Source organism: Electrophorus electricus, chromosome 11 (genome assembly GCF_041902795.1).
Source record: "Electrophorus electricus isolate QZ-2024a chromosome 11, ASM4190279v1, whole genome shotgun sequence".
NCBI lineage: Eukaryota > Metazoa > Chordata > Actinopteri > Gymnotiformes > Gymnotidae > Electrophorus > Electrophorus electricus.
Genome location: NC_137507.1, coordinates 14,446,576 through 14,464,647, shown reverse-complemented (window position 1 = coordinate 14,464,647; position 18,072 = coordinate 14,446,576). Strand labels below are relative to the sequence as shown.

The 18,072-nt window shown below is 38.6% G+C and overlaps 2 protein-coding genes across 4 annotated transcripts in view; one reads left to right on the top strand and one right to left on the bottom strand.

The window, feature by feature from the left end:
- Window positions 1-1,227, bottom strand: part of ano2b (anoctamin 2b) — a 36,135-nt gene extending 34,908 nt beyond the window's left edge. For both annotated transcript variants that reach the window (XM_035528623.2, XM_027015853.3), the window contains exons 1-2: window positions 901-1,227; window positions 243-575 (exon numbers count right to left, since the gene is read on the bottom strand). In XM_035528623.2, the coding sequence (XP_035384516.1) occupies window positions 243-575; window positions 901-933 (366 nt within the window). In that variant the 5' untranslated portion in view covers window positions 934-1,227. The remainder of the gene's footprint in view (window positions 1-242; window positions 576-900) is intronic.
- A 6,929-nt stretch (window positions 1,228-8,156) lies between these two features.
- Window positions 8,157-17,477, top strand: cd9b (CD9 molecule b). Of its 2 annotated transcripts, none has more exons than XM_027015849.3 (8): window positions 8,157-8,364; window positions 14,458-14,560; window positions 15,812-15,909; window positions 16,130-16,204; window positions 16,289-16,390; window positions 16,479-16,568; window positions 16,778-16,861; window positions 16,973-17,477. In XM_027015849.3, exons 1-8 carry the CDS (start codon window positions 8,296-8,298, stop codon window positions 17,036-17,038), a joined length of 687 nt encoding a protein of 228 aa, XP_026871650.2. In that variant the 5' UTR covers window positions 8,157-8,295; the 3' UTR covers window positions 17,039-17,477. The 2 variants fall into 2 exon arrangements, with proteins under 2 accessions (XP_026871650.2, XP_026871651.3); XM_027015850.3 differs by lacking the exon at window positions 8,157-8,364 and adding an exon at window positions 12,411-12,642.
- Window positions 17,478-18,072: the final 595 nt, after the last annotated feature.

The following is an 18,072-nucleotide window of genomic DNA, read 5'->3' as shown; positions in this document are numbered from 1 at the left end:
GTTCGATCTAAAATGACTCAATCCAGCACATAGTGCAAAGGTTCTGTTAAAATGTATTGATAGTCAACCTCTCGCACAACAGTTTTTCTAACAAAAATATTGCCACTAGTGCTTTCTAGGGTGCTGTGCCAGTAAGTGAAGCACAGTTTGTCACCATAACAGAAAGAGTCAACAGAAACACTCTGATCACTCTGGAGAGTTGTGGCATGCACTGCACAGCACGACCATTAGTCTTCACCCACCTCGCTGTCCCGTTCAATCTCCAGACCTGCGTCCTTCAGGTTTGCCTCGAACTCTTCCCGGATCAGGAGTTTCTCACCTTCCACATGGTCAATAGGGCCCATGTCTACCACCACCTCCGCGTGCTCTTCCTTGACCCCCTCTGACTCCTTGCTCCCCACCCGGGGGAAGCTGCCGTTGGAGATGACAGAGAGCCTATGGTGGCCAGGGGACTCGTGGACCGACGATGGTCTCCGGTGGTGATACACCAGCACATAGTCCACTTTCCTCTTCCCATCGGCAAAGTACAGCCCTTTGCCAGGCTCGTGCCCCGCATCCATGAAGTTATTGACCACCTGAATCGGTGAGAGCACAGCGCAATGAGCAGAAGCGCAGGGCTCGCTGCTTTGTCTGCGTATCAAATTCACGTCGGAGAAAGGGGAGTATGATACGCATGGATGTAGGTCAGACTGTTGCTTCTTAATTTGGCTGCTCTCAATACGCTTAAATATAGAACGAAACACAAAGAGAGCAACACTGATTTGCGGTCTTTTCATATAAAGCTGCGGTTACCTGCGATTAGGTTAATTACAATCAGTAGTTTGGTTCATTCAGGATTTAACTTAGTACAATAAAACGGAACTACAGTATTTAAGTTCAGTGCAAAAATATCAGACTCACGGGTATCTTGTCATCCCTCGACGAGTGGAGCATGTTGGAGCTCTTATAGGAAGGCAGAGAGACAACGAATTAAAACGCTGACGGCAGTTCCTCCGCGCGTTGTGCGTGCGCCGCACAATTGACTACTTTCTTCAGAACATGTCCACAGCGTAGTCACCTCGCAGTGACACCACTGGCCATCCCTCTATCGTAAGAAACTACATATAAAGCACAACGGCAGCAAGCCCATCCGCCTGCTCGATTTTGGCACTGCTCGCGACTGACAGCTGACTAGGAAGCGCGGACCTTCGCTCTCGCGCAACTGCGGATCTCCATAGAAACTTGTGATTCGTCACTCAGTGAGTCTAGTAATAAGACTTCTGCGCTGCTCAAACACAACTATGATTACCGTGCTTAGAAATGCGTATACGTATTTAAATACAAACTCGTACAAAGTTTTCACGGTTTTTTTTTTTTAGTTTTTTTTTTTTTTTAGACATAGGCCTATAGGCAGGAAAAAACGATCAAGATATTTATTCAAATATGAATCAAAATCTGACACAGGATGTGACTGTGGAATATAAACTAAAATGTTAAAAGGTAAAAGACGGGCTATTTTTAATGGTATGGTACACAAACATATATCCACCATAGAACAAAAACAACTTAAAGAAAATCACGTAATTTGATGCCAAGTAACCAATCCAGGAAGACAACTCACGATGTAGGCAGAGGGGTCATCAAATGTGTAGGTTACAGGATCAAATCCCATTCCAGAAAGTTCTCTCGCTATGCGGTATAGTCTTTCATTGTGCACGGAGGATGAGTCCATCCTATCCGAGGTAACCTTCACATGGTCCGCGGCGTTATCTCGTGCTTCTGTTGAGTTAAAACATATGTCTTAATTCTTTTAATGATGAAAGATGTTGGAGGATGAGGAGATGTTGATTTTGCTGGAGAATGGACTAAGTAAAATATGTGTGTGCAGATTATTCTGTATTTTCAGTTATTCACAAGGATGTAACAAAGTGTTCTTAAGTACCTATTTAGCGTTAAAGTGGTTGCAGTACATAGCCTTATTACCTGTAAGTAAGCCAGTAAATGTAGTTTAATGTAGGTCTGTATGGTTGAGTTCATAAACTATTAATAATTGGTTTAAACCAACTACAAGAAAAAGCACCAGTGACCGGTGCTTTCTCTTGCAGTTGATTTAAACCAATTCATTTGATTTTGATAGACAACTAAAGTGATTTCTTCTACTTCTTATGTAAGTTTTTGTTTTGTGTTTGGGAGACATGGGGAGGTTACACAGAAAAATAACTTTATGGTGGTTTAAATATCAATCGCATGTAAATTCATCCTTAAATATAACATAACATTAATTAAATTCAGTTCAGTTTGATTTGATTTGGATAGCGCCTTCAGAACCATAAAGCAGCTTCGTAGACATACGGGTCTATAGATAGCTAATGACTAAGACCAAGAAAAGTACGTGCACAGTGAAGACTACATAAATAATAGTTACATTTAAATTGTAAATATACATTCGAATTAGTGCTTTAAAACTTAAATGTAAACACGTTTTACTTGCTGGACAAACTTTAACGGAGTAACAATATTAAGACGTGCCTGCTTTAACTTCCACCACTGATTAATGAACTTGGTTTCAGCACCATGGACAGACACTCAAAAATAATCAACTGCTTTGCCATATTAAAAGTAAATATAAAAACGAACAAATTCGTAAACTTTAAGTAGCGTGAACTTGCTTAAAACTTTTTTTTAAACAACTCTGTATTGCTCAGATTGGTGCTTCCAATAATTTGGCTGTTATGAATTCACCCTTGTACAATATTACATTTGGCTGTATCCATGGCTGTTCGTTGTCATATGGTCTAACCGTTCGGTATGGTTTAGTAGACGTTCATCATCACCAGCTAAACTAGGCTAACTAACAGCTGTTAATATATTGTGTCCACGTGCCAACCAAACGCTCAGAACAGAAAAACAGATGATCATAAAATCGGCAAACTATATTCGCACGTATTTTTAAGAGAAGTGACACACGCACTTACCGCCGCGTGAGAGTGATCTAGGCCTGTTTGTAGCCATGGAGCAGGCAAAATGCAACTCGAAACGAGTACAGGTAGGCTCGGGTGCTGTCAGGATGCAAAATCCGCTCCCGGCTTTGTCCAGGGTTAGTTTGCAAACTGTTGTGACAGTTAATACCATTCCTGCCTGAGAGGAGGCTTATGGATGGGCCAAAATTTGACTAATTGCCACGATCTTCTGTCTTGGTTTAGTCACAGGTGAACAAGGTCCACGATCCATTCCAATCCTGTTTTGATCTTAGCTGAGAGGTTGCCAGCAAACAGAAACCGCTCAAACTGGAACTTTCATTCTGAAAAGTTTCTTGATCTCTCAATATGAAAAATGAAGAGGAAAATAAAGGGTGCTAAAAGTTAACCCAGAAGATGCGTCAGACTGCACCCTGCACCAAGAAAACACAATCGCTTTCATCTCGTCGGCTGCAAGATGCAGCATAGTATCTCATTTCACTTCAGCTATTAAATAGGCCCATCTCTGTGCTTAAATATTAAGGTACCATGTACCTGGTTTTCGAGGAACCCTCGATCTGTCTTCAAGGAAATCAACAATGTAGTTGACTATATTAGGCCTAACTATTTGACTGACACCTGGGCAAGGAGGTGTTAGATTCAATGAAGTCAGCCTGGCTGATTAGGCAAGTGGACCCCACATGATGCTGCACATTTATATTATTAAGGATCTCTGAAATATGAACGTGGGCACACAAGCAGTGTGCAGTGGATTTCACAAGTTTTAACGAGTGATATACAGCAGAAAAAATATACTAGGGACACACATACTAGGGACCTCCCATTTAAAATAAATATAAACAGAAACACTGTGGGTCTCATTGGGCCCCATTTTAAAAACAATGTTCTCATACAGTGCTGTCAAAAGCTTTAAGGGTCAGCCGGTCATGCAAATAATTCAAGTGAAATTCATATACTGTAAAGGTTTTGAAAATGCGATGATTCACGTCACTGCCATTAAGACTATTTATGGTCCAAACCAATAAATCCGCATTAAATGCAAAGGTCAAGAAACTGTGGTTTTCTTAGGCCCAGGTCTCAATCCACTCTAGGCATACCTCTGTCATGTTAAAAGAAGTGAGAGAATTGCAATCATGATATTTTTCCAATATTGTTAAAAAATTCACAAACACTGCTTTTTAAAAAGTGTTCTATCAAACTGGATTTCATAATGTCATTTTATGTTATGTATAAGTCAGCTAGGGCTGCAGTTAAAAAGGCAGCATGGACTCACCTTGAGCTCGTCCAAGCACAGCACTATCTCAGCCATAATAAGAATGATATAGGCGATATACCATATTGCCAAATTCTTGGGCCTACATGTTCACACCAGTAGTATATCAGTGTGTGAGAAATGGAAAGCTTCTCCACTTTGAGCCTCTGTACATAAATAGCACAGAAGGCTCACCCACACAGCACAGTGGCTGCCCTCCATGTGGCTGAGTATCCCTGGGAAACAAGAATGAAAAACATCACATTTTCAAATCTTCAAATGAGTGCAAGGTTGCTGTATCCTATTCGCCGTAATTCCAGGGCTCTGCTACACACTGCAGTTTGCTTCATAAAGTGGGGTATTGTAATTGGAGAGGATTCTAGGTACTTCCAAACAAACAAACAAAAGGTTATACCTTCATTTATGCAATGGTGCTTCTGATCATATGGAAATTCAAAGATTTGTTTTTAGTATCCAGTATTTTATGCATTTTTCAGTATCCTACAGGCTAATCTTAGAAATGTATTTGCTATTAGGCAAAGATTTATGGCTGTGTTTAGTACATGTTTAGTAAATCTATGTCTGAAAATAACCCCACAACCAATAACAAAACAACCCCAGCATTTGTTTTACAATAAAATATTGACATGGCTCATTTAGTGAGGTCACAAAGCTGTTTCTATCCAAAAAAGACCATTACGGATGAACACTTAATTAATCTAATTTTTTTAAAACACTGGTATCTGTCCCTTCAAAATGAAGCTTAAAGCTAAATGCAATAAATAACTGCTCACACATATTCAAGTAATGTTCATTGGTGTATTACCCAGCTCCTTTACTTTTCAACATAATTCGTTTCTAATTCCTTAACTCTTTATACTTGCATTTTACTGGGCTAATCTAGGCTGCGCTGCTGCTTGCAAGCTTTCCACTCTCCGGTGTGGTTTTCCTTTGCACTCACGCACGCACACAAACGCCCATTCTTCCCTTTACATAGGTTGAGGTATCAATTTACGTGACAGAGAAAAAACAATTCTGTGTGGCAAACCATCGCTAGAGCAACGAGGCCGACAAAGCAGAAAGCAGTTTTAGATCTTATATAGCTTCACATATGGCCAGAAATGCGCACAACTGTTGCGCAACTTTTTACTTTGAAACACGCATTCACGCCGCCAAAGACATTGCCCAACAACTGCGCTGATTTGTAAGTAGGGACATTATGGTGGATGCTGAGTATGGGAAGCCGAACACCACAGGGAATTACCCATCTGCATGTTTTGCAATGTAATGGTGACGGTTTTACGTCGACAACACTGAGACGAATAACAAAAGGTCTAATTCCGTTTGAGCCAGAATAACAAAACTTCTGATTGGTCCTATGTCGGTCTCCTTTCGTATGTGTGGGTCTGCTGTACATGTTGTTGTTTTTTTAAAGTTGGGTTATTTTAGAATTGAAATTGAACATACTGCTGTATAAAATGTACGAGTAACGCTTTACTTATTCGAGACAGGGTTATAGTCAAAGTCCAAAAACATTAGATTTCACCTTTCAAAGCCAGTCGGCTTTCTTGAAAAACACTTCACTGCAAAACGCACTTTACCACAAGTCTCTACCCCGAGCAACGAAAAAGTTATTAAAGGACATATAAGAGTGTGTATAAATATAAGAGTGTGTCACACTTATATGTTACACGTATGAGAGTGTGACATATAAGAGGCGCCGAGTTTCTGCTGTGTATTCTAGAGAGCGGTTCGGTTTAGGATCAGCTGGGTGTATACTGTTTAGAACTAGCATCATAAACTGTAGGGTGTTGTCAACACTTCAGCGCTTCTGAATCTGCCACAGAATGAAAGCGTATTGACAAAATGTATCATTGGTTCCCTCGTGTGGTCAGAAAATGTAAGTATCCAGGTCTCCCGCTGTTTCCCTGATTGAAATTTATAGTACCTGACAATTATAGCATATAGTATGTGTGGAACAAGTAACCACTAGTAGCAACGATTGTTATAATGGCACACAAAACACATAAACACACAACAAGCACATAAAACATGTTTCCATTATATCACTAGTTAAAGCAACATTACAGTAGTCACAAACACTTTTTACAAGTAAACTTGCCTGGGACTGATGTACACATATGTGATATTTTATAAATTGTTTTATAGTATTGCTTTGACTAAGATTAGACTTGAAAGTTCCTTTAAGACTAAATTATGTCAATTACTCATAGAATGTAAGTAGTAATTGCATTTGAATAGATGATGTTAGGGATCGGCTATATAATATATATTTTTCTACATTCCAAGAGTCTTCAGATGTTTTATTAACATCAGAGTTCCTCACAGTTCCCATTTTGTTCTGAACAGGTTTAAAACATTATAAGTGAAGTTTTCATACAGATCTTTTGTTATTTTCCAAGTAAACCGTTTTCCTTGTTTCTCATCTCTACTTATTAACCAAATCAATGGCTTAAATCAAGTTTCACAGTTGTTGTGACTCAGAACCATTGCTACATGACATTACTCAAGTTCCCTAAATGTGAATCTTAGTGCAGTGTACTTCTGAATAGAAATTCAGTGTCTTACACCTTTAACAACCACAGTGGGGAGCTTTAGATATTTTTAGATGTGATTTGGAATCTTAGAAAATACAGTTTTCATCCCCCTCTAGTTGCTTGTGACAGTAATGTTCTTTGAAACAATAGAATTGGATGTATACTGCACACACAAAGCCTTACTTTTAAAGGCACAGAGCAAAATAATAATTTTTAAAAATCCATCAGCATATATAGATTCCAATCACCAGAGAGCAGGGCTTCTGGAATCACCAGTGAGAAAAAGTCTATTCAAACATACTCTTCATTCCATCATAGTGCCGAAGTGCGGGTTTGGTCATTACTGCCACATTCTGTGGAATCTGATCGGCTTCAAGTGGGCCAATTGATAGCTATTGTGCTCTTGTTGCTAAGGGTGATGCACAGTGCTGACAGAGCTGGCTGGATGATGAGTGGGTGAGGCAGCGCAGAGCCACATCTGAGACAATGGGTTCCATTCTTCTGGACAAAACAGTCCCTCTACCAAAGCACAGTTGTATTCCCCTCTGTACCACCCTGCTACTAGCAGCCTGTTGGAAAATCAGACAGAGCCATAAATATTATTGATCAGAGGGAGGATAATCTGTCACCCTCTGTATAGAGAGCAGCAAGTACAATGCAATGGCATTGTAAGACAGCCGCATATGTAAATGGAAGACATTAACAACATTTGTATAGCTGCAAACTTCATTAAAGAAACTTTCAGCAGGCATAGAGCTCAGCTTTATGGGAAGGATCAGTTTTATTTAGGGCAGAGTCGTGGTTGCTCTGTGATGGTTTAAGTGTAAGTTGGTTGGTGGAAAGGCCCATAGGTGCATCCAAAAAACATTGGATCAAATCAGGAGGAGATGATTGAGACTTATCTTAAATCTGCAGATTTGTGACTTGGTGTCAATATTAATTGTGTTTGCTCCTCTACATCAGTCACTATGACATGCAAAATACACAGTAAACATATTAAACTGGATAATAAATGATAAACTGAAATAAAAACAAAATTATAAATCACATAATAACACTGCCACTGAAAATAACTAAAGCAGCAAAAATAAACTGATAATCTAAATATTCCCAAAAAGTGGCTGTAGTGTGAAAGGAGTCAAAACTGCTGGATAAAGCATTGTCAGAATTAACACTGTTAAATTATGTAAAACTAGATCTATATAAACACTGTAGTTATTAATTCAACACTGGGCTTTTTGTATGCTGGGACTTAGTAAGACGAAGAAGAAACAAATATAAGAAAGAAAAAAGAAAAATAACGAAAGAAAGTTCCGATAGTCTTACTTCGCGCTTTCTCAGCTGAGGTGGGAGTTCACTGTTATTCGCGCATCTCTGGAGGAGGAGCGGAGTTGACCATCGGAAAATAACCGACGTGCACAAATCAACAGAAGCACCCTGGCACCGAAGCTTTTAGGATATCGATACACTGATCACAGAAGGAAAGCATCGCGCGTTGACGAGGTTTCCAAGTTTAGGAGCGTTCGTCATGGCAGCGCTGACAAGTGCAGAGTTATGTGTCAAATATATCTTGTTCATCTTTAATTTCATCCTTTGGGTAAGTTCCAACAAATATTTTGTTACTTGACGAGACGTTTCTAAGATTATTACTTATTAGGTTAGTGTCTGTCTTGGACAGTAAACAGAGTGTGTTACATTAAAAAAGAATCTCATAATTCCAAGGAAAAGTTGACGCTGCCACCGGCTTTACACGGCTGCTCTGATTCTCCAAACCGGACCATGGCTTGCTTTTGCCACCACGGTAACATTGTTTTTGTGTTAGACATCCGCTGAATATGCCTATTTGAATTAATTTCTTCGATTGTTCATAAAGAAAACATACAAAAATATCAAAACTAAAATTGCTCACTTAGTGACAGAGGACTAACAATAAACCAGCAAGCAATATTTTAAAATATTTTCTCACTCGTATTTCATATGTAATATGCAATATATGTAATGTAAGCGAAATTATATATCCATATTGTCCACAACAGGTTTAATGTTTAATGGTCTTAGAGGATACACAAGTAAATTTCGTTGTAAGCTTTATTTGTGTCTAGAAAGTAGAGCAATACCATTCGTGAAAACATCCATTAACATTTAACCAGTGGTCATTTGGAAGACCTGTGGCAGGTGGGAAAGGTGCTACTTTTATCATTATCAGTGATTTATGGGTCTCTATATTTATCAAAGATGCCAAATTGCATTAAGTACAAAGGCTTTAAAGACATCACGCTTTACTAATAGTGATTTTATTTGGACTATACTTGCCTGTTTTAAAGTGATTTCTTGACTGCATACCTTGTAATTAATTGCCATGACACTGTCAATTTTATGTCATAAATCTGAATTAAAGCAATGTTTTTTGGGGGAAACAACTCAGATGGCCCTCTCTCTTCAGATGCAACAAAGATCACTGAAAAGAACGAATATCAATGAATGCATATTTTGGATATTTAAAATAACGACACGAAATCCATGAGTTAACATTTTAGCTTGGTTGATTAATCTATCCTTTTAATGGCATAGTGATCCATAGGCAAGATTTTGGAATTATGCCACCCAATTGTGAGACGGAGCTTTTCGGAGATGAAAGACACTGCACTACAAATATAATGGCAAAGAATTTTAAGTTAATTTAAACGCTGAGCATTCACCTGGAGCAGAATACAAAGCCAAAGTCGTCAGCTTGCTTGTCTAAAAACTCACAGAATGCATACATATATACCATAAATTACACCTTAGAACTCTCCCACATAGGAGCAGGGAAATCCTTGAAATTTCTATAAACTCCAGAGGTCTAATATATGGCCTAAGTGCTCCCCAAATAACTGCTTCCTCAGACAAGGGCTTACATATTATTTCATGTTACATATTTATCTATTACCATGAAAAACCAAATTATTATTTCTGGACCTAAACCTAATTCATTCTTGTTATCACTTAAAATGTGTTTCAGTAAATTGTCCTGACATATCATGTGCCTCCTTGTCTAATATTTAAGCATTTTCATATATGGACACAGAAATTTGGGACAACTTCAATCAAATCATTATTTGAGTTTCTTTAACAACTGTTAAAGAACAGTTTAACAACCACTCAGACAACAGCAGGCCTCCAAAGTTGGTCTGTCTGTTTGATGTGCTACAGAGCACAGGACAGCTAGGCATCTGCAGAACAGTGAGAGCATATCATTACCTTCTACTTCTGCTTCCCAGTACAGGTTACATTCAGGTCAATCATGTAATTGCAGTTTACAAAGATTGAAATTGTTTAAAGAAAAATCATCTATGAAAAAAAAAACTATATAAGAAAATCCCTTATATATTAATTAGCCCATTTCCTTATCTTATACATTACAGTTTCATGACTTTTTAAAACTGTGTATATATGTAATGTGCATCAAACCTTTATCCAAGCAAAATTATATTATTGCTATAGACATTACTCACATTAAAACTTTCTGGCATCCTGTTGCTTGCAGTCAAGTCTGCTGCAAATGTATATGCACCTTGGGTATTGTTTTATATCTGGAACGGCAAACTCTCCACGTAAAATGAGAACGTAGTTACACCCCATTTAAAGCAGTCTAAATAAATGACTCTACCTCAAGTCTAGGAACTTGATCTGTTGGGGTCAGATCCACTTTTTGATCCAATTATTCTAAAGTATTTTTAGTTCTTTGCTGTTTGAGTCAAATACCATCATGGCAAAAAAAAAAAAAAAAAAAAAAAAAAAAAAAAAAAAAAAAAAAAAAAAAAAAGCTTCAATGTAGCTGATCATGACCCACTATTGGGGTTAGTTTTATGCTAAACTCTGTGCGGACCGTGAACCTGTTGGTCCATCCCTTTAAAGGACTTTAAACTCTAAAGACGTCGTTTGATCTTTCAGAAACAGAAGCTAAGAATGTAGGCCACACCATATACACTTTAAACTACAATTATCTCCTTCTCCATTCCCCGTTTTTAAAACGGTTATCTGTTTTCGAGGCTGAATAAAGGAGAGAAAAGCCGGTAGCCGATGTGGTAGATACGTCAAGTTTGTCAAGTGCCCACAGGGAGAACCAGTCTTGTTTTCTCAGAAGCAGGAAAACCAAACGTCCTGCACCACGCAAAATGAAGAGTAACCATTCCTGTTCTGTTTTGTATCTAGACCAGACTTTAGGGATTGGGACGCTCGATACTGACGTTTCGATGCAGCATCGAGCTTCGGAAGAACAGACGTTTCGAAACACTGCCCAGGGGTGGCCTATGTTTCTTGACTATGTTTAGGAAAGGCTCTGGTGCGTTTCAACAGATGGCTTACCTGCCGTTCCTACGTTTGACTGACATTGTCTGAAACCTGATTATACCTGATTATCTGTCTCAACCGCAAACTCCCAGAATACCTAAAAGTCAAGCAAACACATTTCAATTTATAGAGATTCTGTAAGAGGGTGAGACATAGCGACTAACAGTGCGATTTAGTAAGTCATAGGCTGGATATAAGGTTAGTAATAGAACATACTGATTGATAGGCTAAAGAAAGCAGACAGTGAGCGATAGTTGGGATAGTCCTATATTGACATTACTATAAGAATGATCATCTGGCTTACAGGCAGAAGCAATGTGCTGTACAACCGCAACTTTAGGCTTTATAGCAACAAGAATTCCATATAAATTAATTTTTCCAAAGCTTTAAAGGCCATTTGTAAAGAAAGAAAGAAGAATCCGACTCAGCTAAAAATAAATAAATAAATTAAAAAAAACAGCAGAACAAATATTTTAGAAAAAAATCTTGACAACAGAACAACTATTTTTGAATAAAAATCTTGACATATAAAAATGTTAGACATTCTTCCTTAAATTTCCATAAGCATAATTAGCTAAATTTACTCACACTTCATTCCGCCGTAGACACACGTTCCACAAAGCACAACGGGGTCTACACTAGGGGGTCTACACTAGGGGGTCTACACTAGGGGGTCTACACTAGGCTACACAGCGCAATCAAACCGTGGTTATATCAGTTTTTTTATCAATATCTTCCTAAACCTCATGTCTTACACATGAAACTTAAATACCAATCAAATGAAATAGAAATTAAAGATTAGTTGAAACACATCGTTAATTACATTCCCAAGTCGATGTGTCTGACGATCTGAAAGCGTATGTTTCTTTGTTTATTGTATTGTTTCTTGTGTTTTTCTCCAAAATATTTAGGCATATGTATCGATAGCCTGGTAAAACCCACCAGAATAATAAGTAGTTTAGAACTGCCAAGCCGAGTCGACATTACCATTATCAATATGTGCCATTAGCAAACGTGGCAGGTAGGTGTCGCCGTGGAGTGAATTATTTGTCGGTTTCGGAACCTCCGAACAATTTCGGGCATATTTGCATCAGTGTTTTCACAAAGCCTGGCTTTGCCCAACACTACTCGCCTTCATTAACCATCAGTCATTCTGAATATACACAGAACTGCTAAGCTTACTTGGAACAGAATTCGACAGATACATGCGGATCAAGTCCCTCCGTAAAATAAAAAAGCACTGCCATCTAAGTGCCGATCATGGCTTGCTTTCGTGTTAGTAAACCTGCCCCGCCTACACTTTTGCTAACCGTTAACGATACTTAAGAGAGTATCATTGGTTGGATATGTTTTTTCGCTTCAACTCGCATCCTCAGGGAGGGGAAAAGGTGTATAAATAGAAAACCTGGTATACCCTTGTTTCATTTTTGTTAACGTTGTACTTGTTCTGCTCACCTAGCGTCTCAGAAACGTGACCATGGGACTAGGAGGAGGTCTAAGTTTTTTCATGTACATGATGTTTGCTTTCAATTTCCTATTTTGGGTAGGTAGCCGTTTGCTGTTCCTGGTTTGTGTTTTGCTTGAGCAAGGAATGAATTCATGTGTACAAGACAAGTGTTTCAGTGCGGGATTTGACTGCATGTAATTAGCTGCATGGCAAACGCACCGTAACAAAGTAATGTTGTTAGCCGAAAGGTTAAAGTCTATTACTTTGCGTAGTAGTAGTAGTAGTAGTAGTAGTAGTAGTAGTAATAATAATAATAATAATAATAATAATAATAATAATAATAATAATAATAATAATAATAATAATTTATTATTATTATTATTAACAGGTAAGCTTTTTCAATAGCGAAGGTCAAGCTTTTTAAAAGAGTTATTCGTTAGCTGCCGTGCACTGCTAGGGCTACAGCACTCTTTAACCTCCGAAAGCAAAAGTGGAAATAATTTTAAAAAACAATAAAAACACAGCGTACGGTTCTACGGTGAGGTTTAGCTAGGTTTAGCTAGATTCTTCACCAATAGTGTAGAGAAAGGCAAACAGTTTCATATGTTGACTATAGTGCATATTTTGGTGTAGTGACTGATCAGAAAAAACTGCAAGACATGAAGTTGCCTAATGACAGGTTTATGTGCAGTAGCATTAGACCTGTGTGATTCTGACCACTCCCTAACCTCTGGCCTATTTGGGAACAAAAGCAGTTTCACTCCTGCCGAGAAAATCTGGTTGTTCAAACTCTTGAAACTATGAAAGCATTTGATTAGCAGCACTGACTTTAAAGTTTGTCCAATGCTTTGTGTGTCTGTGTGTGCTATGCACTATGCTCAGCACTATGGTTTCTAAATCCCCACTGCATTAGAAAACGAGTCTAGCTGGATTGGGAAATGTTTTTGACCTGTCTTCTCTGAAAAAGTGAGACCTTTTGCAAAAGCAATCTGACGAGATTTAAATTTGTTTGATTTCTGTAAGTGAATATTGGTTAAAATTGTAGTGATGCAATACAAATGATGACAGTCTCTCAAAATTTGGCTGTTTGTTTAAATATTATTATAGGTGTTAGAGATGATGTAATCCATGCAAGTTAATAGGTAGCCTCTATGTTCTAAGTAAGCATAGAAATTCAAATTCAAAGGTGTCCATACATGGTATTCTAGGTATCATTTAAAATGATGCATGGTCCACATTGTTTGTCTAAAAACACCATCATGATCTCATGATTGATTCCATGCGCTTAGACAGAAACAAGTTGCAAATGTGCTTGTCAGCACCTGAAGCCTTCCACTGGTTTCGTGATCATTTTATGTTTATCTTTTTTAACAAAGTCACAAAAACATCTGCCAAAACAATGGTCATGCCAACATCTATGTTCCTAAGACCAGCTGACATGGAATTATTTTAACCATCCTGCAATTGGTGGCCAGACTTGGCCAAGGCCGAGAAGTCTGCTTGGGGCACAGGAGGCACAGGCATGGTGTACACTGTTTGGGCCTCTCTGTCCATGAGTCAGCCATAAAATTCTTCATACTCATAATGATCTGGGTGTGGCATTTAAAAACCTCTTACGTGAGGTAACTAGCTAGTTGGAAGCAATCCTAGCATCTTCTCTGAGACCAGTTGGACAGCATTCCTTTTGGGCTGAGGTTGACTCCAGGCTTAACCATACATGCTTGCTTCTTGCTTGCATGATATCAGCCAGATCGCTGTACTTCTTTATCTGAGCTGGTGGTAGTGTTCTGTTGACCAAAAAAGGCTTCACCTGTCTGTACCATGTGCTAGGTTCTGATATTTTCCTATAAGGCAGGGAAGAAACTTATGCCAACTTTTTGTTTTTGTTTTTTTGCATGGTGTTTTGATCAGCTTGCAGGTACGGCACTCCTAGCTATTGCACTATGGCTGCGTTTCGACAAGAGCACGTCAGATCTTTTCCAAGTCTCAGGATCACCTTCCACATTCTTAACAGGTATTAAAAAGTTGAGATATTGCATAATTCAAAATTTAAATCTCTCAATTCCAAGAGGTTTAGTAAGGCCACTCTGACCTGAAATCAGGATCTCCAGAAGTTCCCTTAACCTACAATCCAGCCAACATTGACAGTGTTTAAGTTTGAGATGATGCCCAGTATTAGTCATTAAAATTGTTACCAGTGTGAAAAAGAATGTTTCACTTTTTAAATTGTCAGTCAATATAGAAGTGCCATGATAGTCTAGGCTTTATGCAGCACTGAGCCCATCAGCTTTTTCCCCCCCCTTGTAACTAAGAAATGTTTAATCTGGCGGAGGGTCCCATGGACCATTCTGAAAGTCACCTTAAGACATTTTAAAGTTAATTGTATGATTTGAATTTATATAATTGTTTTCTTAATTCTCACAGTAAAAAAAAAAAAAAGTAAATGAATTGATGCAAATGATCACATCATAAACATTCATACCACAAGCTCATGCTGCCGGACAGTCTTCATCATCAATCATTAGCTGTGATGTGATTAAAAATGCAAATGTGGCTGATATTTATGATCCTCAGCAGGGAATGAATCCCTCATGCTAAAACACTGAAATGTTCTTGGTTGCTGAATTTTTAACAGTAAGTCAAACTCGGCTGAATCTGATTTGAAAGGGAATCGGGTGATTTGAGTAAATACCAGGGGGTTAGGGCAATAAGGGAGTCTCTCTCTCTGTGTGTCTGTCTGTCTCTGTCTGTCTGTTCGTTTGTTCCATTCCCATTTCCTCAAACCATCACAGAGACGCCTTTCTCTAAAAAGCCCTCCCACATGCACAACAGGACATGTATTGTTCTGTCCTGATTTGTTTCTCTCCATAACCCCCACCCCACTCTGGAAGGCAAATTGGCCTTACCACGAGCACCACAATAACATGCACGAGGGCTGTCCTGCAATGACATACATCTTAATGATAGGCTGTCATCAACAATAGCTAGTGGGTGCAGGCTTCAGCATTGGGGCTATTTGTTTTCTGAACTCTTGGCATAATGCTTGCACTCAAACTGAACTAACAGAAAGCCTTAGGCATGAGACAACAGCTTCTCTAGAAAAATTGTTTTAAGGCTGCATCAGCCCATGATATGGTGAATTTTGTTTTGCCAAAGAATGGTTACTAGGCATATGAGCTAGTCTTCTAAACTGGGTGGGCATGACTGGTGCATGCTTGTGACCAGTACTGCATGGTGTTGCGTAATCTGTATGTGCGGTGTGTAGGTGTTTACCTCCTCATTGTGGCTGCGGCCCTCATGATGGTGGTGGGTTTCCTGGGATGCTGTGGCGCCATTAAGGAGTCCCCACTCATGCTCGGGCTGGTGAGTTCTTCAATGCCTGTCTGCTGGGATGTGTTTTTACATACTACTGTTTGGTTTCGATGTTTCAGTGCACAACAAGAGCCAATAAGGCAACTTGGAAGGACCATCCACAGTAAATAAAATGTTAGAAGTGATGCATTTTGAAGATAAAGGTAAAATGTTGTAAAAAGTGAAGCAGTTTTGGAAGTTGACTCATGTTTTTGTTTTTCCCTCTCTGTAGTTCTTCATGTTCCTGTTCCTCATATTTATAGGAGAAGTAGCTGCTGGAATCTGGGCACTGTCCAATAAAGACACGGTTGGCAATGACTTTGAACACTGTGTGCTACATTTAAAGACTTGAAAACAACCTAATGCCATTATTTCTCTCTTGCCCTATCAGATTGTGGAAGAAGTGAAAAACTTCTACACTGAAACTTACAACAATTACCTGGCTACAAAGCAGGAGACCCTCAAGGAGGCTTTAAGGGTTTTCCAGTTTAGTGTAGGTATTCGTGTTGTGTACAGTCTTGGTTAAAGCTTGGCATATTTTAGTTCACTCTGGATAAGTACATTTTTTTCACCCTAAACAGCTTCAGTGCTGTGGTACTGGTGGAATTAATTTTGATGGGGCCAGGGACACCTGTCCAAAGAAACAGGATACGGAGCAGTTCGTCACCACGGTAAATGGCTTCAGCAGTTTTCCACTTTTCAAAAACCACAAGCTTCTCATCAGTTTTCTTTTGCTTCCAATCCACTCTAAGGAGCATAATTTCTGTAGTAACCTAAAAAACTGAGATGTAGATGTTCATTACCAGAACATGCTGTTTGGGCCTTTTAATGAATAAATGAATCAAACGGTTGTCTTCCTTTGCCCACCCCCAATTTTTAGAGTTGCCCAGCTGCTATAGATGACCTGTTCAACTCCAAGTTGCATATAATTGGAGGTGTGGGAATTGGCATTGGTGTGATCATGGTGAGTAGGATGGCGCCCGCAACAGTTGGCCACTTGGAGTGGTTTGAAGAGTATACCCGTTCAGCTCTGCAACAGGTCATGGAGGGTAACCACCGGCTTTCTCTTTGGCAGATCTTTGGTATGATCTGCAGTATGATGCTGCTGTGTGCCATCAAACGAACCCGAGACGTTGTGTAAGGAAGCTCAAAGGTCTGTCGCCACAGCTACCTGCCTGTGAGGGATTTAGCTTTAAGGAAAGCCTGTGTTCCCTGTTAAAAACTGATGCTTCAGCACTGATTAAAAATTAAAGCTCTGTTCTCTGATGTAGCCTGACCATGGTCTGAAAGTGACTTGACCATTTATAATATTGAGTATTCTATTGATGTCATGTTTTACCATTTGTATCATTGTTTTACCATTGGTAATAGCTTGGGCTACTAAACACTTTTTTTATTTTGTGTATTTATTTATTTTTTTTCTTTCCGCTTATGTACATGATCATGTTTGGATTTTATTTTCACTGTTGTAACAATTTAATTTTGATTCATTATTTTTATCAATATATTTCTCCATACACACCCATATTAATATATTGAATAACGAATTGAAATGCTAAATAAAGTTATCTAATAACTGCTTTGTGTTTAATTGAGTAACTAATTTGGTGTTCTAAATTGTTCTTACTAGAAGTGAGAGCCTAAACAAATAACTTCAGAAATGAAAATTCTCAAGAAGTTAAATCTGTTGCTGTCATTCCTTGACCTCTGTTACAGTTGTACAGCACCTTCACCCCATTAAGTGTAATATAAGATATAAAGGGGCTAGAGAAGGCATAGCTGACCAGCTATTTAAAAATGTGCTACAGTAGGGCAAAGTGACATATTCAGTTAATTACTGTACTTGCAGTAGTTGTTTCTCCTAGACACCTTTTGCAAAGAAAGTGCAGTTACATTTCATAAACAAAATGCAAGCTGTGGAAGTATGGTGTTGTCATAAATGCATGATTGAGACAGAGGGTTTCATATTAAGTCTTGGTAGGCTTGTGTATAAGGGAAGGAAAGTACTTTTGAATATATGTATATACATTTGCAAATGTCACATCAGGAGTTCAGATGAACACATGAATGACCATTGTTCTCTGCCAACAATTTTAAATAGACTGGGAACTAATAAATGCTGTCTTTTTTCTTTCTTTTTTTTTTTTTTCAAAATCAGTTAGAATAAAAGTTGTT